The sequence below is a fragment of the Neovison vison genome, chromosome 3, assembly GCF_020171115.1.
Source record: "Neovison vison isolate M4711 chromosome 3, ASM_NN_V1, whole genome shotgun sequence".
Lineage (NCBI taxonomy): Eukaryota > Metazoa > Chordata > Mammalia > Carnivora > Mustelidae > Neogale > Neogale vison.
Window position 1 is genome coordinate 231,574,698 of NC_058093.1, and position 26,765 is coordinate 231,601,462.

Below are 26,765 nucleotides of genomic sequence, written 5' to 3' on the forward strand. Positions count from 1 at the left end.
GTATTTGGGGCCAGCTCCCAGGGCCCTTCCTCCGAGTGTTCGTGAGCAAGGCAGGATGGGAGCAGCGGTCACCTCAGAAGAGGATGGGGGCAGAACAGAGCCAGGGCCCTGGGGTCCGGGAGACTCTCTGACTGGTCACTCTGTCACTTTTCTGAGCCTTCGTTTGCCCTACAGCAAAAAGGGCTCACAAGGGCATTTCATCCACACTGGAGGGATGTCATTCAACTTGCGGCCAAGGTTCTGGAAATCTAGGTCCCAAGGTTCAATCCCCACTCCCGTCTCCCTGCCCCGACCAGCTTCCTTGGAGGAGGACAAGTCGGGGAGGGGAGCGGAGAGCTTGCCAAAATCAGCTTCTCTCACCTCTCCAAGAGCCTACTGGACCCAGGGACTCTCAAAGGAGAAACTCCAGCCCCACCCACCCCATCACAGTGTCCCTGTGGGGCCCATAGTCGTGGCACTGGGTGTACTAAGTTAGGGAGGCAGTTCCTCAGAGAGTCTGGACAGGGAAGAGGGAGAGCTGGAGGATCGCTGGTCCCTGGACACCCCGACCATTTCCCCAAAGTGTGATCGGAGGTCATTGCTTGCTGGAAGGACCTGTCTCCCCAGGCCTCCTGGCCCATTGCCGGCACTGCTCCCAGGCATGGGGTCCCAGATACTCCACACGTTCAAGCTCCCAAGCTGATTCTGATGTCCCCCAACTCTGCAGGAGCACGGCCCAACAAAGTCTTGTCCATCTGGAGTCCCCGCAGACCCTCAGGGCGCCCTTCAGCACAAGTGCCGTTAACCCCACTTTGCAGATGAGAAGACTGAGCCCCTAGAGGTGAAGTGAGCTGCCTCGGGTCACGCCACCAGGGAGTGACGACAGACCCAGGCTTTGAATCCAGATGTCCTGCCTCCAGAGCTCACGTTGGTCCAGGACCCAGGACAGAGCCTGGCCCAGGTTAAGGTCTCATTCTCTGTGTTCTCTGCGGAGCAACTACATGAATGAATCCGTGCATTTCAGCTGCCAGGAAAAGGCTGGGCGGGCGGGGGTGGGGTGGTGGTTTCCAACAGAACCAGCCAGGGGGCAAAGGGCATAATAAAAACTGCCAAGGTCAAAAGACACAAGGACTTCCGGCTTCTCCACTTTGCCCTTGGTTCTCCACTCACCCTCCTTGCCCCCCACCCCCTTCCACCTCCCTTAATGTATCTGTTCCTCTCCTTCATCTCTTCATCACCTGTATTTATTATCATTTAAAAATAAAAGATTTCCGAGAGAGGGAAAAAAATACTCTTAAGCCGTGCAAGTAAGGAGGCTAGCCAGCCCCCGGCTGTGCCCTCCAGCTCGGGGCAGAAGGGGCCCCTCGCCTGTCCCTGGCGGCCCCCAGGCTGTCATTCCAGCAACACGGGCCAGTGAAACCACGTGTCTTCCAGCTCCCATCATCGGGCTCTCCCCCGGCCCCAGCCCCATGCCCCGGCCCTGAAATGAACACCCCACAGAGCACGAAAGCTGACCCACTGTGCTTAGGACTAATATTTAAAATGCAGAATGGCTGTGGAGGGCTCCTGCTCCCAAGCCTTGTCGTGCAGTAAAAAGATATAAACAGAATAAATTACCTCTCCAGCTCGGATTATGAGAATACCCATCTCCTGACCGGAATTTTAAGTCCTGTCTCCCTCGTAGTGCCGCACACGGCTGATTTATGGAAACCTGAACACTTCTCTGCATATTTCTTCTGTTCAGCCAAGTGACCGAGTTTACCCTTCCTATGCCATTAGCGTTATTAACACCTGGGCAACCGATCATTGCAAATGGGCCATTTCTGTGATGAACGGAAACCTCTCCCGCCACTTCTCTGGGGCCTCGCTGCCCCTAGCCTCCTCTTCCTGCATTTTGTGCCAGGGCTCAGGACTGCCCCCCACTTTGCCCCAGCACCTGCTCATGGGCTCCTCGGGGCTCTGGGAGGAAATCCCTCACCCCAGCAGGTGTCTATGGCTTTCTAGTTCCAACACCACTTTTTTTTTTTTTTTTTAATCCTTCAGAGAATGTTCCAGATGGAGGACAATGCCCCCATTGACCAAGGAAATAAACTGAGACTCAGAGTGGGCAAGAGACTAGCCTAAGCGCCCACAGAGCGTTCACACCAGAGCTGGGAACCAAATTCAGATCCCCGGGGATACTCCAAGTGTGGTGCTCGGCAGCAGGACCCGGGAGCCAGGCAGAAAGGCAGACCCTCAAGGCTCCATCCTGGAACTTCAGATCCAGAATGCATCCGACCCCCAGGGGCTCAGAGGGCATGGTCGGTTTCAGAAATACTGGCTTAGAACACACCCAGATCCTGAGCGATTGATCCCTTTCTCGCTGCAGGAAAACCTCACCGTGTTGAGTCTTCTTTGCTCAGAAGCAGCAGGGTCCCCGATTCCACAGTCAAGCTGACTAAGGGAAGATGAAGCCACCAGCCGAGCCTGTGTCCACATCCCCCTCCATGTAACATGCCAACCCACGCCGTGTCTCTGTCCCCATCCCCAACTTGAAACCAGGGACTGTGTGACGTGACGTTGGGCACTCAACCTCTCTGAGGTTCGCTGTGAACAGAAGGGCTACAATCAGATCTACCCGCGCAGGTTCATTGTCAGACCCTAGTTGACATAATCGTGGTATAGAGTAACAATGACCTCTTACATTTTTTTAAAAACAAGGACTAACTTCACAGCCTACGTGGACAGAGACGCAATGTATGACTTTCCAGAATGTACTTAAAGATATCCGTGTTTCCATCAGCTGGAAAATTAGAGGGCTTGCGAAGATAAGAATGTGTTTGGCGCGTAGTAGGAGGTCAAGGCTTAATCAGGAATAATTCCGCGATCTGTTTAGAGGGAAACGCACTGTCCACAATGAAAGGATAAACAAGATGTGGAGGTCCATTCAGCGGGGTTTTTAGACCCAGCCATAAAAAGGAAGGAGGGACTGAAACCTGCTAAGACACAGGGGAACCCCAAAAACAAGACACTGAGGGAAAGAAGCCAGGCACAAGAAAACTACGTAGTCTGGCTCCCTGCTCACTGGGGAGCCTGCTTCTCTCTGTCCCCACTGGCCCCACCCCCCAAAATAAATAAACAAACAAATAAAAATATTTAAAAATAAATAAATAAATAATAAATAAAATAAAGTAATAAATAAAAATACTTTTTAAAAAACCCCATATATCGTCTGATCTTCTCTATCTATAAGAAATGTCTAGAACAGGCACACCCATAGAGACAGAAAACAGGTTGGGGGTTGGGGGGTAGATGGGGACAGGGAGTGGCTGCTTAATGGGCCCAGAATTTCCTTTTCGGATGACGGAAATGTCATGCAACTGGATAAAGAAGGAGGTTAAGCCACGTTATGAATGCCCTAAACGCCTCTGCATTGTTCACGTTCACGCGATTAATTTTACATTGTGTTTCACCCTGTTTTTTAAAAATATAAAAAAATAAATGCAGTTTCATTATGTTTGGGACCTCCAGGACACCCAAGCCTCACAAAAAAGTCCATTCTCTGCTGCTGCATGAGGAGTCTTTGAAGCCTCTGTGGGAGCCAGCGAGGGGAGCCCGGGCTCCAGCCCCTCCTGGCGGACCCTGCTGGAAGGAGTTTGCTTCATGCATTTGGTGGGGAGGGCTGAAATCAGATCGACATCCAGGGATGTCTGGAGGAACGGGGCATTTTTACAGGAGCCTGATACACAGCAGGAAGTCACTCTTTGGGGCACCTTTTCCACTCCTCTGACTGTCTTAGGGCCGGTCTTTGTTGGGTGCTAGTGGGTCTTAAACACCCCTCTCCAGCTGGCTTATCAAACGCACTGCAGACAGGCTCGGAGACTTGGCCCAGTAGAAGCCAGCGACAACGCCCAGGCATCGTTTTGTTTCTGCTTTTATTTATTGTTATGTTTATTACCTAATTCTGGGAAGTGATACTGTTTCTCCACTTAGAGCGGTGATAACGTTTTCTTTCTAAAAGGCGTTTAAGGTTTCAAGAAACGTATGAACTGCGTTAACAGTAAAGATGATGCATGGATCTGAACAGCCTGAGTTGGTAACAGGAGCTCAGGGACCGTGTTTCCGGAATGTGCGTGAGGCAGGATCCCTGGCCCCAGCCTGGCCCACTCCAGGTCACCAGAGACTTCTCTTTGGTCAATGTGTAGCCCCATGGGATTCTCCTGTGTGGGGCTGACTAGGTCACTCACCCTCTCTGGGCCTCGGCCTCCTTATTGGGAAAATGGGCCTGGGAGGTGGACCAAAGAGCCTATAATGAAGTTGTACAGACAGACATCCACCTGACTTCTTGAACTTTCTTTTCTTTTCTTCCTTCCTTCCTTTCTTTCTTTCTTTCTTTCTTTCTTTCCTGCTTTCTGCAAATATCTGTTGAATGCCTAATATGCACTGGGCATTCTTCTGAGCTCTGGGTTCCAGATGTGAATACAACAGTTTCCATCCCAGTCCTCGTGGAACTCATATTCTACTGGGAGAGACAAGAGCCAACGGAGAAGAGTCATCACTGCAAAGAGCAGTGAAAAGAGAAGGCAAGGGAGCCTGGGTGGCTCAGTGGGTTAAGCCTGTCTTCAACTCAGGTCATGATCCCAGGGTCCTGGGATCGAACCCCACATTGGGCTCTCTGCTCAGTGGGGAGCCTGCTTCCCTCTCTCTCTGCCTGACTCTCTGCCTACTTGTGATCTCTGTCTCCCTGTCAAATAAATAAATAAAAATCTTTAAAAAAAAAAAAAAAAAAAGAAAGAGAAGGGAATTAGATCAAGAGGGCCGGGGTGTTGGGAGAGGCACCTGGCCAGGCGAAGATCGGGCAAGAGGGGTACTTCCTTGCACGCAAAATGTAAGTGTTGGGACAGGAGAGATGCATACCAAAAACTCAGTTATCAAAGTAAGTCATGTTTTCATATAATATTTTGAAAAGTCAAAATTAATGCACAATAGCCCATAATGAGCAAAACAGCAACCTTTTCAATCAAGACAGGATCTGACAGGCCTGGGATTCGGTGTAGTGAGACACCCAAGACCAAGTGAGATCCCATCGTTATTTAAAATGTCACTATTTTATCCATCACAAATTTCTTTCGCATAAATTTTAATTGGAAAAATGTCTTATTACAATATATTTATCTCGATTGCTGAGTTTGGAGCATCCCTTGCTTTTGGCTCCCCAGGTGAGTGCCTTGCTTGCCTAAACCTAGATTCAGCCCTGCAAGGCCAGGCCCTGAGCCGGGAGGGCCCCTTTGAGGTAAGACCTGCATGAGGAGAAGTGCTCACTTAACTGTGATCTGGGGGAAGAGTGTGACAGGCAAAGGGAACAGCACTGACAATGGCCCTGAGGCAAGGTCAATCTTGGTGAATTCCAGGAAGAGGAGGAGCCCGGCATAGCTGCCCTCGGAGGAGGGGCTGGGGTCTGAAAGGTCAGCAGAGGTCAGATGATGCAGGGTTCTGTAGGCCAAGGTGAGGGATGGGCCCTTTATCCTAAATGCACTGGGGACATAGGATTTAAACAGGGTGAGGGAAAGATCTGACTTACGCTTGTTCAAGACCAAACAGATCAGCGTGGCCGGTGGGGGAGGGCAGCCTCAAGACCAGGCAGGGGGACCACTGGTGTGGTCCTTGTTTTGCAGGAGGGGAAACTGAGGCTCACAGAGGTGAATTCACCTGCTCAGGGTCCCATCTAGTAAGAAGCCGAGGTGAAGTTTGAACCTGGGTCTTCCAAGACTCAGCCTGCTCCACACTCCGGTCACCTTACAGAAGAAAGGACTACATCACGTAACCGCAAATGAGCCTCAGTTTCCCTCTTCTGTAACGTGGGACAGATTGTAATTCCCATTTCCTAGGCGTGACAAGGCAAGGAAAGTACATAAGCCAAGCCCAGGCTAAAGCCCTTGCTACCTCCTACGTTAAAAGGAAGATAAAAGGCCTTTTCCCACCCACTTCTCTCTCTGCTGGTCCTTCCTAAATGGAGAAACTTTGGTATTTGTTCTTCAAACATTTATTTTATTCCTTGGGGTGGTTTTCTCTCTTTCTTTCTTTTTTTTTGGGGGGGAGGGGGTAGGGGAAGAGGAAGGATTGGTGAAGGTAATCAGTTTTCGGACTTAAGATAAAAAATCGCAGCAAAGGGTCGGCTTGACTCTTTATAATTAATGGGGCGGCTTGTAATAGGATTCTCCTGCCTGTGGCGCTCCCAGGAAACACCTTTTTACATAAGATATTGCCCACGCTGGAGTGGCAGCGAGGTGATTTATGGGGTTCCTTGCTCCAGAAAACCTCTCCTGGGGTTGCCTGGCCAGTGGAATTTATCAGGGAGTTTGGAAGCAATGAGAGAAACCAGCCCATGACATTTTTGGTGGAGTTTAAAAAGCACAAACACTGGGGAAGGGAGAGGCCGATGGGACCGGGAGAGGAAGGGAGGGTCCGTTGAGGGTGGTTTCTCCACAAGCCAGAGCCTAAGCCAGGGATTCCTGGGGCCCAACTTCTGGAGGGAGGGCTTGGGGTGGGAGGGCAGTGGGAGTGGACAGAGGGAGGAGAGGGCTCTGGGGGGAGTCTGGCCTCAGCCTGATCCCAACTACCACCAGCTGGGATCCCTACTCCATGGATGGCACCACCCACCGAGGTGCTCCCCTTGGAGCTTGCAAGGGGGTCTGCCTTTTCTATCCCTCCATCCATCGGTCATCGGTTATGGACTACCCCAGGAAGGCGTGACCTCTCATGCATCTCTGGACACAGCCGTTCCCATGGGCTATTCTTGGAGAGGGGTGGGAGCAGCTATGGGCTGTTAACAGCCACACCCCCAGTAGCTGGGGAGCCTACCTGACAAAGGGGTTTGAGTGAGGGGTTGGAGCACCATTAGTGTCCATTGCAGAGACAAAGGTGTATCTGGACAGGAGTTGGAACTCTAAGTTGCAGACGGGGCTGAGGGATACAGGCAGGGGCATGGGTCTGATGCTCCACTGTTCCAGTTCCAGGGCTTTCCTCATGCTCAGAGTAAAAACCATAGTCCTAACCACAGCTTACAAGACCCTCCATGATCCAATATCCTGTTCCCTTCCCTAAACACACACTCTCTCTCTCTCTCTCTTTACCTCTCTGTCTTCTACCATCTTCTGCCATTCTCTCCCTTAGCCACTCCCCTGCAGTCACGCTGGCCTCCTCACGTGTCCGTACCTCAGGACCTTTGCACATGCTGTCCCCACTGCCCCATGTGGCTTGTTTCTTCATTTCCTTCAGACCGCACTCAGATTTCACCTTCTGTAAGAGGCCTACTTGCCATCCTACCTCAGCCTACCAATAGATTAAGAGAGAGACCCACGAGACCCATTTCACAACCAAATGCAATGTGAACCCTTTGGACCCTGATTCCAACAAACCAACAAGACATTTTCAAGACCATCTGGGAAAAGCCGAATACAGCCTGAGTAATGGAGAACACTAGGGAATGATTCGTTCATTGTGATTGATGCGATAATGGAGTGATGTTTACATTAAATTTTTTTTTTCCTGATCTGTTAGGGACCATAGTGACAGACTTTATGATGCCTGGGATTGTTTTGGCATACTTCAGTGAAACAAAATAGCCCCCACCTCTTCCCAGGCATTCTGTCTCCCTGTGGCCTGCCCCATCCTTCCAGACAGTATCTATCAGCCTCTGACAGGTCATATTTTTAAATGGGGACTTGTTATTGTCTGTCCCTCTCTGCCAGGATGTAAGCCCCCTGAGGCCAGGATGTTTGCTACATTCCCAGCACCTACAAAAATGTCCAACGCAGAGTAGTTGCTTAATAAATATTTGCTAAATGAATTATTGGATGGATGAGACCATTGGCTCTTCTCACACGCTCCCTCCTTTTGGATCTCCCTTCTCAGCCACCCTCCCAGATGGCCACCAACCCTGGGGGCCCACTCACCACTAAATCAGTCACCAGGTTGTGTTGATTCCATGTTCTCAGTATTTCTCCTGACTCCTCACCTCTTCTCCAAAGCAAACCACATGGTCAGACCAGATGGTCAAAGCCTCCAGGGTCTTGCCCAGCATCACCCAGCCAAGCAGAGGTGAGTCTGGAGTTTGGCGTCTGAGTTCTAACCCCAGGGCAGACAGAGCTCTAACCTCAGTCCAGCCAGGGTCCTTCCCAACCCCTCATCCCAGCTGCTCAATTGCTAGTGAAGACTGCTAATTGCCCTTTGGTCCCAATTCTCCTCTTTTAGAAACCAAACCCTGAGCTTCAGTAGGCTGAGGGCCTCCTGGGCTACAGACTACATTTCCCATACTCCTTTACAGCAAGGTGTGCCATGTGATTCAGTTCTGGCCAGTGGGCTGTGAGCGGATGCAAAGCATGCCACATCCAGGGGATGACCTTAGACAGGAAACTTCTTACCCTCTACTTTCTTCTTCCCCCACTGCAGCCTTGGTGATTATGGACCAATTTAGACCATGCGGATGAGGATGGTATTTGGGGGGATGGTGGAACAATAAGATAGAACGAACCTGGGTCCCTGTAAAACCCGGTGGGACAGAACTGCCTACCTTCTCGGAACTAGTATTCCAGTTTGGGGGTCTTTTCATTATAGCAACTTAATCTGTATGCTTATGCATTTATTCTGTATGTCGAAGACTTCATTTATTCTTCCTTTCCTGTTGAAGAACCTCTGGTCTTAGCTGGGCGTTTGCTGCCTGTTATAAAGACTACATTTCCCAGCCTCCCTTGCAGCTAACTATGGCATGTGACTAAGTTCTGACCAATGAGCTATGAGTAGAAATAGCGTGTATTAATTATAGGGAGTGTCCTTAAAAAGAAGAAATGTGTCTTTCTTCATCCTTTCCTCCTTCCTGCTGCCTGGAATGAGGATATAATGGCTGGCCCCTCAGCACCCATATGGGACTATGAGGTGACCTTGGGAATAGAATTAATTCGCAGCTGAGCAGCCAAAAGCAAAGGAACTTGGGTCTTTGGTATCAATGAGACACCACTACAACAGCCCTAGGCAACCTAACTACAGGCTTTTAAGTGAAAGAGAAATAAACCTCTATTTTGACTTAAGCCACTTATTTTGTCTTTTCTGAATTACAAAGCTAAACGTAATCCTGATATACTCACATGCATTAGTTCATTCTGAAACAAAGCATCAACACAAAATCATGTGCACGTCTGGGATGGATCCTCTGTATCCCTCTGCGTGGGCTGCTAAGAGGCCAGACTGCCCCCCAGAAAACTCTGGAGGGGCTGGACGTAGAGATTAGGAATAAGTGGGCTTTACACCCTCGTGAGAGCAACGAGCCCTACCAGGCCACCGTGAAGAGCCTTGGGCCCTCACCCCTGGTGTCGGGGCATGAGTAGATGCCCCTCTCTAAGCCTCATCCACCTCCTCACTGGGCTAACAGTCCTGTCAGGCCTCCCAGGAAGATGGGCTTGAGGCTCTGAGTCATAGCGATGCTGGCCCCAGGCCCCAAGTGTGCATGGAAAATTAGGCAACTGTCTTCTTTGACTTCCACCCACCCCAACCTCCACTCACACCAGCTACTTCCAAAAGTGGCTCCTACGCACTGATTTGAAACACCCTCCCAGCTTCATAAAACTCTATCCCTCCCAATCATTAATATCATATTGGGGTATGCTTTGTTCTCCCCATAAGACAAGTGGCATTAACCCTTGTGCCTGTGACCAAGAAGGGAAAGTGCACCCTTAGACAGGCAGAGAATGAAAAACAAACTGCCCAGGTTGGCCTCATTTTTGTGGAGGGCCAAGCCCGGATTGGGCTCAAACCTAGGCAGCTCAAAGCAAGTGAATACAATTCAGGAGACCTGTATGAACTGTGTGGGCCATCGATCGGGGTGCTTCCTGTTGCAAGAGACAGAAGTCGTGGGCTGAAGCATAAAGGAGAAGGCCCCGGCTTGCATCAATAAACAGTCCATGAATGTCTCCCGATACCCTCTTGAAGTTCTGACAGTCTATTTGAGCAGCGTGGCCCCTGGTCCCACCCTTAAACCAATCACTGTGGCTCAGGGAGATACGACCCTCACACTGGGTCAGGCTGGAGTCACATGCTCCTCCTCCCGATTCAGAGCAGTCACTTTCTTGCAGGACTTGTCAGAGACTTTATATGAATATGTGGGGAAAGAGCGCATATGGTGTTTCCCAAATTGCTTTGATTCTGAGCTAAACAATCGGGAGATCCGTTACACTGCGCTCGAGCAGTGGTTGCCTCCTTCCCATGGAGCAGAAGCTCTCAGTTTGCTCCAATCCCTACCATTCCCAAAAGTCTAGCTCCTTCCCTGCCTCCCTGCCTCTCTGCAGATACCTATGTTTGATATGGGGCTAGCGATGAGATGTTAAGTCCCAAACGCACAAATGGGAAGCATTGCACACTTGGAGGGAAATCAGATAACCCTCACTCAATGGCACTATTCCCTCATAAATACACAAGTGTGTGCACTCTCCCACAGGCATACACGTGGACACAAACATGCATGCATGCAGGGTCGTGAGCACATGGGTGCACACACAACCACACACAGACGACTGGGGACACAAAGCCTCAGCCGTCACGTCCCCAACGAGAGGGTCCCAAACAACCTGCCACTCCACAGGTACGGGGCCCCATGTCCTGCCTTGCGCAGGTCCTGCCCAGGCTGGGGAAGGGGGAGCAACCGTGGTATGACCGTGGGCCCCCTCCTCACGTCCCACCTTGTCTGGATTCCCAGGCTTGAGGCTGGAATAAAGGACTAGATGGAGGAGAGGTCTCAGGAGGCAGGGTGCTTCAATCAGCCCGGTGAGGGGACAGAGGAAAGCCGCAGTGAGCACATGAGGTCCTCTGACCCAGGACAGGGGCCCCAGCAGGAAGAGGGGGAGGCTGGGCGTGTCCAGACAGGTACAGGCTGCCAAGCTCTCCGCACAGCCCTGGACAAACACAGAGATGCTCCTGCTCCCAAGACCCTCAGCTAGGCTTCCCGATCCCCCCTCGGAGTGGTGTGAGAGGGCAGAGACAGAAAGTGAGGGTCCCTGTGCCCATACCCCGACCTGTGAGACCAGGTCATGTCCTCTTTGCATGGTATCCACAGCCTCGGCTTCCACCACCCGTGTCCTTGCCCTCTCCCCGCGCCCCCACCCTGCTCTTGGCAATCCTGGGGTGTCAGCCAGGGAGGGCTACAGGAAGGTCATTGGCGGGTGTTATCTGAATGGGGTCAACAGGCCCCTCGGCTTCTTATCTCCGGCCCGCTGAGACCAGGAAGGGAGCAAACAGCAGCTGACGAGTCTCCCAGGAGTATGGCCGAGGGCAGAGGCCCGACTGGGAGACAGAACACCTGGGACTGAGGTGAGCTCTACCACTCACTGGAGGAAGCGCTCAGTTGCTCTGTGCCTCAGTTTCCTCATTTGCAAAAATGACCGTTACAATAACAACCACGTGGGTGATTGCGGGGGATGAAACGAAATGACTGCTAAGGCCCATTTGCACGTGGCAGGTACTCAAGCGGTGGATACATTCTGGCTCTTTCCCACCCCTCGTGGCTGGGGAGAAGCCCTCAGGACATAGTAAGAACCAACCTTGATTGACATATGCCAGGTCCGTAGCAAGAACCCGCAAACCACCCATTTCACAGATCAGAACACTGAGGCTCTGAAGCAGAGCTTCGCTTGCCCAAGGCTGGTGAGGAGGAATGGCGTCAGGCTCAATTCTGGCTGAGTCCTCTGCTGGGGTTCTCTGCGCCCCCGCGCCCCCTCTATTCTGGGGAGCTCACGCTGTAAGATTCCAAGGAAATACTGCTGGGCCCGGTGGCTTCGGGAGGCACAAAGCTGAGAATGAAGGGCAGTGTCTGGGGTCCGGGAGAGAAGGGGACAGAGGCAAAGGGACGTCCCTGCCGCCCTCAAGTTCTCCTCTTGAGAGAGGGAGGTGGTGCCTGGCAGGGGCAACAGCCTGGGGAGAGGAAAGGAGGTGGGAAGCTACAAGTGGGCCCCCTCCAGCACAGAGGTGCAGCCTGAGGCCCAGAGAAGGGAGAACACTTGCCCACGAGCACACAGTCTGCAGGAGGCAGGAAAGGGGGCCCCACGGGAAGGCCTCACTATCTACCAGGGGCTGTGATGCCTGGTGGACTCCATGCTCCGAGCCTTGTTTCCAGCAAGGCAGTGAGGTTTGGATAGGGCTCCCCAGTGCCAAGCTCTTGTGGGTCCTAGCCATCTCTGGGACCTCAGCACGCCCCCAGATGGGGTAAGGGCCGGCCCCCTCTAGAGAAAGAGCCAAGGGAGGCTGAAGGAGCGGGGCTGGGCCTTCCCTGCCCTGAGCCAGGCTTCCCCATCAGAGACACTTTGCTGCCCCCTGGTGGCTCCCAAAGATTCAAATTCCCCCCTCTGTTTTCTAAGAGATTCTCCCCATGGGGGAGAGGCACCCAATTCCAGGACCGGCACCTACCCTCGTTGCAACCCACAGGTTAGTCCAAACCCACTGTCAGTCCTGATTCCTACCCCAGGGTCCCATCACCACTAGCCAGCACATGAAGAAGGCTGAGGTCCAAGAAATAGAGCCTTATTGAAAATCAGAGGGTTTGAGCATGGCTGGGCCACGTGCCCGCCAGGACAGCGAGTGGGTTTGGTCACCATCCTGTGCCTCAGTCTCCCCATCTTTAGAAGAGGGATGATATAATGGTTTCTGCTTCATGGTGCTTTTCCGAACATTAAAGAAGGCGATGAGTGGAAAGGTCTTAGAGGAGTTTCCAGCACATACAAAGCACTAGAGAAAGCCAGGGTTTACTGTCCTTGCCCACCTGGGTCTGAGTACAGCTGCGCAGAATGACCCCCTCTCCTCCTGGGCAGGTCCCCCAGGTGAGGGAAGCCCTGCCAGGAGTTCAGCACGACTGGACTGTCTCAGAGCTCCAAGGTTTGAATCCTTGGCTTTCTGGTCCCAGCTGTGTGAGGGAGAGTCCCTTCACGCAGGGCCAGCCTCAAGGTTGCTGGGGCCTTCTGTGAGCTCGAGAAGCCAGAAAGATGGGACCAGCTAGAGTCAAAACTTCATCTCAGAGTGTTTATTGACTAGGTCTGCGGGGGAGCCAGGGGAGGCATTTCAGGAGGGCTTCCTGCAGGAGGCAGCTGGCACGGAAGCACGGAGCAGCTTCCATGGCCGTCCATGAGCACAGAGGCCCCTCAGCCAGCTATGGGGGTGTCCATCCCAGATGAGGAACCGTCAGCTCTGACCCACCTGGGCTTTCAGAGCCTGCAAGGCTCCACTACCAATGTTGTTGCCTCCACACACAATGACCACGACCGAGGCCAGGGATGGGCGCAGGTGGCCCTCGGCCTGGAGCCTCCCCAGGAGGCCTGAGTAGATGACAGCCAGAGGGGCCCCGCAGGCGGGCTCCACCAACATGCGCTCGTCATCTGCCCGGAGCAGGGGAACGGAGTGCATGAGAAGAGAGAAAGGGAAGAAGAAGCATTTAGTGCTCGGTAGGCTCTGGGCACCGCAAATCCACGAAGCCAGCCAGCCAGCCAGCCAGCTCACAATCCATCATCTGCCTGACCCTCCATCCATCAATCTGACCACCCATCCCTCCATCCATCCACCTTTCATCTATCTGTCCATCCATCCATTCCTTTATCCATCATTTGGCTGTCTGTCTGTCCATCCATCAGTGTATCCATCAATCAATATATCCATCTCTCTATCCATCCACTCATCCATCATCCCCATCCATCATTTGACTGTCTGTCTGTCCATCCATTAGTGTATCCATCAATCAGTGCGTCCATCCATCCATCCATCTGTCCATCCATCCATCCATGCATTCATCCATCCATCCCCTATCCATCACTTGACTGTCTGTCTGTCCATCCATCAATGTGTCCATTAATCAATGTGTCCGTCCATACACCCATCCATCCATCCACCCATTATCTACCTTTCCATTCACTCATACATTCACTCATTCATTCGACAAATATTTATGGAGCACCCACTCTCTGCCAGGCCCTATGCTAGGAAGGCCCTGGGGTCACCCCAGTAAAGAGGACACGCCCAGCCTCACCCCCACGGGGCTAAGCCACGGGGCTTAGCACTGTAGATGAATAACAACGAGGCAGCCATGAACACAGGCCATGGGGAGTCTCCAGCCCAGGCGGGATGAGAGTGGAAGATCAGAGGAGGCGCCATTTTGACTGAGTAGCCCCAAGTCACGTGAAATTGGCAGGGAACGGGGCCCGGGGTGGGGGTGGGGGCGTGGCCAGCAGGAAGCAGAGCACATACAAATGTCCGGAGGCTAGAGGCAGCACCGGGGCCTCTGGCCCTACCCTTCCACAGGCTCAGCATGCACTTGTCGCATAACTGGTGTGCACCCAGCCTGGCTGTAGGCACTGAGCATACAGACAAGACAGAATACCCAGAGACCCAGGGTCTTCGGAGGTCCCCGAGCCTGGGGAGGGAGGGCAAGTCTCACTCACCTAGGAACTGCTGCACAGCACTCACAGCCTGGCCGTCCTCCACCACCTCGGAGATGATGTCTAGCTCCTGCGTGCACGCCAGGGCCCTCGCGGCCACGGTCTTGGCACCCAGGCTCTTGGCCACGCTGTGGGAGAGGGCAGGCGGGGCAGGGAGGGCCGGGGTGTGGGGCAGAGCTGGGGACTCCTTGGGCCTCCGCCCTCACGGACCCAGCCCTCTAAGCCTCAGGCCCCCTTCCCATCCTGCAATGGACTAGGGGCTCCGCCTTGCAAAAGCCCAGCAGAGCACTGGCACAGAGGCAGTGGCCCCCAAATTGGGCGCCCCGTGAGGGACCAACAAAGGCACACCACCCCCTCCAACTCTGTAACCACGATTGTGGCCGTCCTTGCACAATCCCCCAGAAAGCCAAGCATGGAAACGGACTAGGTTGTATCTTATTCATTCATAGCTACTTATCATGTCTATACGATAACTAGTATTTACTGACTATCTACCAGGTGAGAGATGCATGTGTTTCCACTCTTAATCCTCGTAATCCCCCCTTGGAGTTAGAAATGTATGAGCTCCGTTTTCCCAGGGAGGAAACTGAGAGGCTCAGGGAGGTTAGGGAAGTAGCTCAAGGACACACAGTGAGTCTGAACGCAGCAGTGGGGATTGAAATCCAGGCAGTCTGGCTCCAGCGTCCATGCTGTTTATCTCTGTGCTTGGGATGGCCCACCTGCCGGTTCCTTCCCAAGCCGAGCAGTGTTTCAGGCCCGGCAGAGCCCTTGGAGAGCCCATCAGAACTGGCCCTGAGCCCCGAGAGGCCCAGAGCTCAGAACTCAGGAGCCAGGCTGCCCGATTTCAAACCTGAGCCCCGTGCTAGCATGGGGACCTCGTGAAGGTCACTGCACCTCCCCGATCGTCAGCTTCCTAAGTCTGAAAATGGAGGTGACGACTGTCCCTTGTTCACGAGAGTGCCATGGGGGTGGAATTCCAATGTTCAGAGTGCGTAGAAGAGAGCCTGGTGCATAGTAAGTCCTTCGGGAGGGCTGGTGGTGGCTATTACCAGCGCGGTTACTAAGAGCAAAGTCAACAACAATGGCCAGGGAGAAATGGGCCCAACTACAGACCCGTCATTAGTGGTCACCAGAGAAGGGAGAGGGCTGGGGCGGTGGAGGAGGGCGGGGCAGAGCTGGGCAAAACGGATAAAGAGGATGAAGAGGAACAAACTTCCAGTTATAAAATTAATAAGCCACAGGGATGGAAAGTCCAGCCCAGGGAAGAGTCAATAACACGGTCGTCCCCTTCGTGTGGTGACAGCTGGTGACTCCACTCCTGCTGGTGAGACAGCGGGATGCGGAGCTTCCCGGCTGGCTACCTGGTAAGGACCAAGATGAGTATGATGTTTTCGGTTGACTAGAAACCTCGATTATAAATAAATACGGAAGAACAAAGTCTGGGAGGGGAAAGAGAATTAAGTAGATCAACAAAGGGAGACCGCCAGGAGGGCCCCCTCCCTGAAACAGAGGTGTGGGGCCAATCTCCCTGGGGGGAGAGATCCCAGCCGAAAGGAGGGAAGGGGAAGGGCAGGAACATTCTGGGCAGACGAAGCAGCATGAGCAGAGGTTGGTGGCAGGAAGGAGTATGACCCAGCCAAGGGGCGGGAAGACAGGCCAGCGGCTGGAGTGGGGCTGAGGGGAGTGTGGATCTGGGCCTGAGAGCCTGGGGAAGGCCCCCCTTATGCAAGCAGGGGGTGGGGGTGAAGGGTCCTGTAGGTCAGCAGCAGAGGAAGGATACCCTGACCTGCCAGGAGACCAAGGACTCGGGGCAACCAGGACGCTCAGCAATACCACGTGTAGGGACACAGCCCAGAGAAACAGACACGTTCGTCCACACGCAGAGGTCCCTACAAGCAGCAGCAGGACTCCCCGTAGCTGGAAACCCAGACAGCGCAGCCGCTGAGGGAGGGATAGGCAAGATGGGGTCCGGTCCCCCCGGGGGAGTAGTATTTGGCCATAAAATGGAATGAAGTGAGGACAACAACACGGATGAAGCCGAGGGACATGAGGCTGAGTGAGAGAAGCCGACACAAAAGGCCACGTATTGTATGACTTCCTCCAAACGGAAATGTCCCCAACAGGCGAGTCCTTAGGGACAGGCAATGGAGCAGTAATCGCCGGGGGCTGGAGGGGAGGAGGGACTTGGGGACAGGTGATGAAAATGTTCTAAAAGGGGGGCGCCTGGGTGGCTCAGTGGGTTGAGCCTCTGCCTTCGGCTCAGGTCATGATTCTCAGAGTCCTGGGATTGAGCCCCACATCAGGGTCTCTGCTAGGCGGAGAGCCTGCTTCCCCCCTCTCTCTCTGCCTACTTGTGATCTCTCTCTGTCAAATGAATAAATAAAATCTTAAAAAAAAAAAGGAAAATGTTCTAAAAGGGATTTTGGTGACGGAGGCACAACTCTGAATATACTTAAAATCACTGAACTCTACCCTCTAAGAGGACAAATTACGTGAAACATGAAGTCTATCTCAATAAAGCTCCAAGCAGAGCCAGGGGATGGAGGAGGGCTGTGACAGCCATCCAGGGGAGCGCTGCTGCCCCAGGGTGGGGACAAGGGCCGGACAAGAGCTGGAGTCCAGTGGGAGAGTGGACAGAACTCCCAGCAAGGTGACTGTCAGGTGAGTCCGGTCAGAGCCCCAGGCTGGAGAGCGGTGTCCTTTACAAAAATGGTAAATCCACGAACTTCCCTGAGTGCTCCACTGGGCCGGGCTCTGAGGGAGGTACAAGGGACTCAGAGCTGAATAGCCAGTCCCCATGCTCAAGCCCCCTCCTTCCCAACTAGGGGCCCAAACCAGCCCATCTACAAGCTCTTGCTGAGGAGTGATGCAAAGGTCTTCAGGGCCTATGAGCTGGGCATATGAGAAGCAACTGCCCAGCTGAGCCCTGGAGCATTTCATCAATGTAGGAGGGACTGGTATTTCCGGTGCGAGGGACAGGAAAGGCCCCAGGGTTAGAGGCACAAATAATTTTCAGGGAAAGGCAGCACGGAGACACTGGAGGGTGAATGGCGTCAGAAAGGAGTGGAAACGGTACCAGAAAGACATTAAGGAGACTTGTATGTCCAGACAGAATTCTCCTTTTCTTTTTTTTTTTTAATTTTTTTTTAAAAGATTTTATTTATTTATTTGACAGAGAGAAATCACAAGTAGACAGAGAGGCAGAGAGAGAGAGAGAGGGAAGCAGGCTCCCCGCCGAGCAGAGAGCCCGATGCGGGACTCGATCCCAGGACTCTGAGAATCATGACCTGAGCCGAAGGCAGCGGCTTAACCCACTGAGCCACCCAGGCGCCCCAAGACAGAATTCTCCTTGAAGCAAAGACTGTTTCTCTAACTGGCCAGCCAGAACCTTGTATACAATAGGTGCTTAATAGAGATGACTTAATAGGCTGTTCTGATTTCAGCCACCTTGCTGTCTTACATCACGATATGGAAAGTTCCAGCACGTAATGGGTGTTTAATAAAATAGGGGCAGTGCTGGTATCTGTAGAGGGTTGAATAGTGTCTCTCCCCAAATCCACAACCATACAGAACCTCAGAATATGATCTAATTTGGAACTAGGTTCTTTGCAGATGGAATTAGAAGATAACGTCATGCTGGATTAAACTGGACCCTCAATTCAATGACGGGTGCCCTTCCAAGCAAAGGACAGACACACAGAGAAGAAGGTCATATGAAGACAGAGGCAGAAGCTGAAGGAGGCCCTAGGGCCTTCCGAGGGAGTGTGGCCCTGCTAGTTCCTTGATGCCACACTTTTAGCTTCCAGGGCTATGAAAGAATTTCTGTTCTTTTAAGCCACCTAGTCTGTGGTCATCTTTATGGCAACCTCAGGAAACTAACACAGCATCCGTAAGGATGGTTGGGGTGATGACAATGAAGGATGTTAAGATGGCGCAGGGTCTGGAGGCTGGCCACTCTCTATTAGTTAGTTAGTTGGTTCATACGAACTTTTCCTCAGCTGAATTAAAATCGGTTCCATAAAGTAACAAGGAAAAAGTTCTGCCATGATATTGCAGGAAAAAATTGAAACCATGTTCCTGACAGATCACATGAACTAGAAAAATAGAGTTTAGGAAGGATACGATCCCAACTGAAACATATATGATCGATTCATTCATTCACTTCACAAACCTCTATTGAGCGCCTACTATGTGCCAGGCTCGCTTCACTGGTATGTAACTATGCGTGCATAAGGGGAAAACAAAGACCGGGAAAACGTAACCCATTGTTCATCTTTGGAGGGTGGAATGGAAGGCGCCATTTTGTTTTCTGTTGCTTATGGCTTGCCTACATTTTCTCACTTACCAGCAAAACACTTAAACTGCCTTTGTAATGATACAGACCAATGAAATTTTTTTATCCATTACTGAAACGTCAATGAATCACATCTTTCATCTATATTTTTGGCATTGCCTTCTGACATTACTGTGGTTGGAATCCTAGGGTGAACTTGAGTCTCTTGGGTACTGGTAAGACAGCAACACTCCCACCCCCAGCCCCCACACATGCCCCTAGCCCATGCCTACCTGGTGATCTCTGGCAATGTGACTAGCCTTCCTGCCTTGATGGCTGCATTGAAAGAGTGGGCCCCTTGGGTCTCCACAGCGATGATGGGCACATGCTGCCAGCCCACTTCTATCAGGCCAGCTGACACCCCAGCCAGGAGCCCTCCACCCCCTACTGCCAGCACCAGGGCCCCCGGTGGGGTTCCCAGTGCTGCCTTTAGCTCTCGCACCAGGCTGGCGTGGCCTTCCCTGGGGGAGGAGAAAGCAGGGTAAGAAAAGCCCCCATTCCCAAAGGCTGACGTGTACACAAACTCTCCTCATCACCACCCCAATCCCGATCCACAGCAAGGGGAGCAGAGACCCTGCAACCCTTAGTTCGCTCAGTGTTCATCCATTCAATGTATTCATTCACTCATTCTTTCCCCTCCCCCCACCTCCCAGCCATGTTCTCAGACATTATCCCATTTAATCCCCTCCATGATCTTGGAAAGATGCAGCGTTAGTGTGTGTGTTAAGAGGGGACGAGCTTATCAGTTGGCATCCAGCAAGTTCTGGGCCTGGGACCCGATGTCTTGGCCATTTACTAGCTGTGTGATCTCGGGCAAGTTCCTTGAGCACTCTGTGCCTGTGGAATGGACATCAAACTCCCACCTCAAGGGCTCTGAGGAGGATCAAATGGATAAATGCATCCCAAAGCACACTGAATAAGTACGACTGACTATTGCCATTTCCACTGTACACATGTGGAAACTGAGGCCTGGGGAGGAGATGTCCTTTGTAGAGTCACAACTCTCAAGTGGCAGAAGCAGGGTCTGAACCCCAGTGTGCCTGCCTTCTGAGCCTCTACTCCTCTCTAGGCCTCAGTTTCCCCTTCTGTCCAATGGAAGGACCCCAACTCAAGGAGGGTCTGGGCCCTGAGCTCCATGGGGGAGGGGCAACAAACTTACCAGATCAGGGGGTGGTCAAACGGAGGGACGTTCACCCAACCATCCCTCTTGGCCAACTCTTGCGCCTTCACACTGGCCTCATCCCAGACCTAAAGAGAAGCAAGGGCCTCAGGAGCCCCAGGAATCGGACTGCTGTGGAGGCTGGAGCAGAGCCTGAGGTCTCCTGCCTGGCCCCAGGGTCTGATGGGCTGGGGAGAACCCCAAGGGCAAGACCAGAGCTGGGGGGGTGCTCGGCAGCCTCCTCGGTCAAAGTCAGAGGCTTCCAGTCGGGTAAGTAGATGTCAAGTGCTTTTCGCAATCCCAACAGGCCGGCCTGCAGTGGTAGGGGAGGGTGAACTCCAAGGCCAGCTAAGCAGTTTTTCTGCTTCTAACCAGCCAATAGGTGAGAAGCCCCCTCAAATCAGAGCCCCAAATAGCAACTTGGCCCCTATAGATGGTGACCATGAAAACCAGCGATTGCCCAGTGGATGACCTGCCAACTGAGTTCAAGCAGCTAGAGGCAGCCCGGGTCTTGACAGACCTACATGGACCACATCAAAGGTGGGTGCACTTTTCTCATGGGCTTGGCATCTGTGGCAGAAGTCCACGTCCCTGCAGCCCAGTACAGGGGTCACTTGCAGGGTATCTTCTGGCCAGGGAATTCTGCAGGGCAGTGGGCAGGATCGACTTCAGTGCCAAGGGGCAGGCCCTCTGACCCTCCCTGTGTGTGTCCTCCATGGGAGCCCCATGTGGGGACTGAACCCCAGTTGCCCACAGAGATGACTCCCGGACACACCACTGTGAGCTTTCTTCCCTTCCCTGTCTCATTTCTATGTCCCTACAATCTCTGTAATCACCTCTCAAATAAACTACATGCACCCCATTCCTCGTCTCAGAGTCTGCTTCTGGGGACCCCAAACTAAGACAGGACTTCGGAGGGGCCCCCGCTCTGGCCAACCCCAGCAGAAGTTAAGTGACAAATAACAGCCCCTCCTCCAAGGGACAGAGGGTGACAAGGGGGCCGGAGGTCGCCTTCGCCCATCCTCTAGCCCCCAGCAACACCCACGCTGGGCCTAGCCTGTGCCGGGGGACAGAGAAAGGACAAAGAGATAGTGTCTGTCCACAGAGACTCCACAGAGACGTCGAACCGAAGAGACGGGCCTCATTATCTAGAGTTATTGAAACAAACATGAGACTCAGAACTATGCAGCCCTTAGTGCCACTCACCAGCTTCCTGCCTCCTGTCTACGGCCCAAGAGCAGTCAGAATGAGGGCCTACGCCCACCGTGCCCCTCTCCTGCTCAGACTCCAGCCGTGGCTCCCCATTGCCCCATGCAAGCCTCACCTACGAGCCACCCTGTCGGCCGAGGGGACTGTCCCCCTCTCCGGCACCCCTTCCCCCAGGGGCCAGGCCACAGCAAGTGGAATGCACCAGGCTCACTCCCATTCCAGGCCTTTCCAGGCTCCTTCCTCTGCCCATGACCCTCTCCCCAATGGGAGGACTTGTATTTCCCTTTCAAGATAACACAGGGGACCCATCTTAGGGAGCCTTTCCTGGATCACCTCCCCAGGTCTGAGGCACAGGACCACTGCCCAGTTCTCTCCCCCCTCCCTCCATTAGAATCACATGTCCACGCCTTTTGTCAGGTGACCGCTGTTCTTCCCACCAGGGGCCAGAGTCCATTTCCTCACCTACACTGATGTAGGTCCCAGCCGTGTGACTTGCTTTGGCCAGTGGCATGTGGCAGAAGTGTCAGTGTAGCCGTCCTGCGCCACAGCCTCAAAAGGGCCTTCCCTCCCACTCCTCCTGCCATTCACTTGGAGAAGAACACGTCCCAGGGGGCCACCAGTCCAGAGGGATGTGGGGGACATGTATGCAGACCTTAATCCTGCCTGCAGCCTGGCACAGAGCCACCCTGGCCCACTCACAAGCCCACGAGCATAAGCCGCTGATATCTGGGGGATGTTTGTTATGCAGCACGATCTAGCAGCAATAGCTGATTAAAGCATTATGTTTTCTCTGTTCTTCGTCAGGGCCGTGTTTTTCCCATCACAACACTTCCTGCAATCTCTTATCACCATCTGGTTATCTGTGTGTCTCCCCAACAACACCTGAGCTTCATGAGAGTAGAGATAACATCTTACTATCTCTATATCCCTAGCTCTAACCTAGTACAGACACATAGTATGAGTTGGAAGGAAGGAAGGAAGAAAGAAAGAAAAGAAGGGAAGGAGGGAGAAAGGTGTTGGGGGGATGGATGGATGGATGGATGTTGGACAGATGGTTGGACAGATGGATGGATGGATAGATGGACAGATGGATGGACAGATGGATAGATGGATGGATGGATAGATGGACAGATGGATGGATGGATGGATGGATGGATGGATGGATGGATGGATAGATGGACAGATGGATGGATGAGTGGATAAATGGGTGAATGGATGGACAGATAGATGGACAGATGAATGGGAGAGAGGGTGATGGACGGGAGGACAGTTGAATAGATGAAGAAAGAGAAGAAAGAAGGGAGAAAGCAAGGAAGGAAGCTGGACACTAAGTATTTGCAGACCAGCTTTTAGTTTTAATTTTAATGGTTTTAAAATATATATATATCTTTTCCAGGGAAATATTTTCCTTCCTTCTAGGAAGGTAGAAGGATTACATGTTTGCATTTCTGTTTCTTTGGCAACAAGATGAATCAGCGCTATCCCTGGTGATGGGCACCTTTCATTACTGGGGTGGTCTCAGAATGAGAAATGATGCCACCATCACCTTTCTTTATACTTTTTGTCTCATCCAATGGCAAACATTTTTAAATGAATAATACCAAGTGTTAATGAGGTTATAAGGAGACGAACACACTCCTGGTCCCTGAGCTTCCTGTTTCTCCTGGGTTCATGCAGACGAAGTCTTCTCAAGGTAGGTAGAGGCAGGAGGTTCCAGGCTTCCATGTACAATATGCCTCGCTCCCACCTCTCAGCTCAGCCAGAAGACTGGGTTCCGGGCATTGCTCATTAAAAAAGGAAAGAAAAAAGCAGGGAGCTACCCTCTCCTAGGGTTGAGGTGGGGGTAAAGGGAAGAGCCCACCCCAGCTGGTTTCTCCTTCCTGGGGTCCTTACCTTTCCAGTCAGCTGCACCTCAGCCCCCTCCCCCTGCAGCCTCCTCACCACCTGCAGGGAGGTGCCCTCAGGGAGCACAATGGTGGCAGGGATGCCCAGCTTCCGAGCAGCATAAGCAGCCGCAATGCCTGCATTGCCCCCTGTGGAAGCAACAGAAGGAGGTGCCATTGTTTTAGCCTGTTAACACACCATCTTCTTTCCCCTCCATTTCCCTTTGTGGGTCACTCCTTCCCGGCACTCATATGCCCCAACTTTGAGTTCTCTTTCTGGTCCCAGAGGTGGGTATGTAATCTAGATGGACTCAATCAGAGAACTCAAGCCCCTAACCCATGATTGGTTCAGGGATGAGTACATAAGCCAAGCTAGGTGAAAAAGACCAAATGATGGATTGAGGAAAACCAGTAAGAAGGGGTTGCTTCCTGTTCACTAGAGCTGACAGGGTGACAGGAGGCAGGCCCAGAATTCCTGATGGCCATCTTGCTGCTATGAAGTCTGTGTGAAAATAAAGCTAGTATAGAAAAAAGACAAGTCAAGGGAAGAGAGATACAAAGGAGAGCTCCTGGATCCAGCTATACCTGAAAGCCACTTATCCTAAGAATTTCCAGTTCTTGGGGCCTGTATCTTAAACATGTATGGAATGGGTTTCTGTCACTTCGGATATGAGTCCTGATGATGGGAAGAGGGCTAAAAGAAGACACATGAAGTGGTCATCTTGAGGGGGTTGAAACCTGGACATTTACTGCAGCTCCAGCCAGCTCTTCCTCCCCCCAGTGCAGCCCTGAGGACCCGCCCTGAGGGTCACCTGAGGAGCACACCAGGTGTCTGCATCCCTTCTTGGCCACCTGGGAAGAGAAGGAATGGGGTTGGGGACTGACCCAGGCAGATGTCATAGAGCCTGTGTGGACGGAGTTAGTCCCTTCCCAGCCCACCCCAACACTCCTCGCCCCTCACCCAGCCCCATACAAGTTTACTTCTCCCCTCCTGCCCTCACCCCTAGCCAGCCAGCATCCATCTCCCCGCTCCTCCTTCCCAAACCCTCTCACTCCTCCCCTCCTGCCAATACCTTACCTCCTGGCAGAAATGCCCAATGCCTCGGATCTTGAAGGAGCCAGACGGCTGCACATTCTCACACTTGAGGAAGACAGTCGTGCCTGCCACCTGGGAAAGCGCCCAGCTCTCCAGCAGAGGAGTGACTGTGTGGAAGTGCTCAGGCTTAGTGCAGCCTGTCAGAGAGCTCTCCATTCCAGCAACCACTGGGAGGCCTGCAGGAGATCACGAAGGCCATAGCCTGGGCAGCTCCAGCAAGAGTCCCCTTCCCTGGGGCACGGGGGTGAAGAAGAGCCTCAGCTGGGCTCCTTAGCCTTATCTGGCTACCAAGCTGTGACACTTCAGGCAAGTATCTGCTCCTCCCCAGGCCTCAGTTTCCCCAAATGGACAAAAAGGTTTGGACTAGGGACTCTTTTTTTTTTTTTTAAAGATTTTATTTATTTATTTGAGAGAGACACAGTGAGAGAGAACATGAGCGAGGAGAAAGTTAGAGAGAAGCAGACTCCCTGTGGAGCTGGGAGCCCGATGTGGGACTCGATCCCGGGACTCCGGGATCATGACCTGAGCCGAAGGCAGTCGTCCAACCAACTGAGCCACCCGGGCGTCCCTGGACTAGGGACTCTTTCATTCTGTAACTGTGGCTGCCCACAGGGCTGGGGGTGTAGAACATGGCCAATACTTGGTGATGAATGAATGAGTGTGGGAAAATTCATTCATTCATTCTTTGTTCATTCATGCATACATGCATGCAAAAAAAAACCATTTATTGAGCACCTACTATGTGCCAGGCGGTTCCATGTTTTGGGGGCACACAAGTCGGAGGCAGCCCCTGCTTTGCCAGAGCTCACATTCTAGTTGGGGAGACAGAATCACACAATTTTCAACAGCGTTGATGGGGGTGGGAGGAAGTGTATTAGCAAACATGTTCAGAAAGGGTCTCTCAAGAGAGAAAAACTTTTTAAAAACTTGAATTATGGAGAATTTAAACACAGCAAAATATCGAGAACTCTCTAAGGAACCTCTGGTGTAACCCATCACTCAGTTCAGGCAAGTGCTCGTGGCCTGCTTTGTTCCATCCCCATCTGTGCCCACCCCCCTCCCTGTACAATGCTTTTTCCCTCCTTTATTCTTCTTATTAGATTTCCTTCCTATACTACTTCATCTGTAAATACTTCAGCATGGATCTCTAAAAGCAAAGAACTTTTTATTTTATTTTTTAAAAAGATTTTATTTATTTATTTGACAGAGAGAGAAATCACAAGCAGGCAGAGAGGCAGGCAGGGGTGGGGGAAAGCAGGCTCCCCGCTGAGCAGAGAGCCTGATGCAGGACTTGATCCCAGGACCCTGAGACCATGACCTGAGCTGAAGGCAGAGGCTTAACCCACTGAGCCACCCAGCGCCCCCAAAGCAAAGAACTTCTTAAACAATATAACCATATGGTTTCACAACTATAAACATTTGTGTAAACTCGTTGAATTCTTATTCAAAGTGAACTAATTTGGTTTTTTAAGAGAGTAAGAATAAGCAGGGGGGAGGGGTTGTGGGAGAGGGAGAGAGAGACAGAGAATCTTAAGCAGGATCCACACCCAGCATGGAGCTCAATGGGGACCTCCATCTCACCACCCTGAGATCATGACCTGAGCTGAAATCAAGAATCAGATACTTAACCCACTGAGCCACCCAGGCTAATTTTATTTTATAGAAATCGTATCTCAGTGATGCTAATTAAAAAAAAAAAGTCATCACAATATCATTATCACATCTAAAACTATTAATAATCATCTCCCAATATCATCCAATATCTGGTAATCGCTCACCTTTCCGATCTTCTCGTTAAATGGGACACATGGTTGGTTTTGCAGTCAGTGTTTGGGGTTTCTAACAATTTGGATCAGGATGCAAATCGGATCGGAGAGTATCGGGTTGGCCGAGAGGGCTTTGAATTCTCTTTTCATCTGCAAGTTCTCCAAGGGGAATGTTCCAGAGGAGTGACAGCAGGGAGCCCAGGGAAAAGCATTCCTGCAGAGGGAAGAGCAGTTGGAGGCACCTTGAGGGAGAAATGAACTCGGGCCATTGCCAGTGCAGGGAAAAGTGATTGGGCACAGGAGGCGAGCAAGGAGAGGTGGGCAGGCCCTTGGGGAACCTTCTAGAGGTCAGGAGCTGGGATGTTATCCTAATTACGCTTGCAAGGGGAAACCGTCGGGAGGTTGGAAGCAAAGGCACAGTTAGTGAATAACCCCCTGGGAAAAAGCAAGAAACAAAAAGGGAGGAAATGGGAAGTGAGGGGAATAGAGGGGTTTTTTTTAAGGAGCTAATGCAACCCATCTTTTTTCTCTGGGGCAGAAAAAGCGTGGAGCCACGCCCTGCAGTTCCATTACTGGCCAGTAGGAGGAGCCTCCCTCACCCTCCAGGGCCCAAGCTTCTTGCTCACCTTTTCTTAGTCCTGGCTATGCCCACCGCCCCACCAGAGGGTTCCAGATCTCCTGTCTCTGGATTGGACCTCAGGGCCCTGACTGGGATAGCCCTGAGGTTCCCTAGGCCCGGCAGAGTCTAAGCCATCCCCTCTCCCCCCGTTGCATCAGGGCACTGGACATGGCATGGAGGGAGAGAGACCAGTGGGTCACTCGGAGTCAGCATACCTTAGCCTGGGCCTCACCTCGGCTCTGGGCTTAGGGGGTCAATCAGGGACCAAAGTTAGAAA

At 52.3% G+C, this 26,765-nt stretch overlaps 1 protein-coding gene across 3 annotated transcripts in view; it reads right to left on the reverse strand.

Annotated features, from left to right (window-relative positions):
• Positions 1-26,765, reverse strand: part of SDSL (serine dehydratase like) — a 39,460-nt gene that overhangs the window by 1,786 nt on the left and 10,909 nt on the right. The window contains exons 2-10 of one of the 3 annotated variants that reach the window (XM_044244213.1): positions 25,882-26,083; positions 24,843-24,915; positions 24,086-24,279; positions 23,820-23,859; positions 23,018-23,157; positions 19,916-20,004; positions 18,990-19,217; positions 14,427-14,551; positions 13,015-13,370 (exon numbers count right to left, since the gene is read on the reverse strand). In XM_044244213.1, the coding sequence (XP_044100148.1) occupies positions 13,177-13,370; positions 14,427-14,551; positions 18,990-19,217; positions 19,916-20,004; positions 23,018-23,157; positions 23,820-23,859; positions 24,086-24,259 (990 nt within the window). In that variant the 5' untranslated portion in view covers positions 24,260-24,279; positions 24,843-24,915; positions 25,882-26,083 and the 3' untranslated portion in view covers positions 13,015-13,176. Of the gene's footprint in view, positions 1-13,014; positions 13,371-14,426; positions 14,552-18,989; positions 19,218-19,915; positions 20,005-23,017; positions 23,158-23,819; positions 23,860-24,085; positions 24,280-24,842; positions 24,916-25,881; positions 26,084-26,765 lie in introns of those variants that run through there. The other 2 variants (XM_044244212.1, XM_044244214.1) reach the window with 2 other exon arrangements.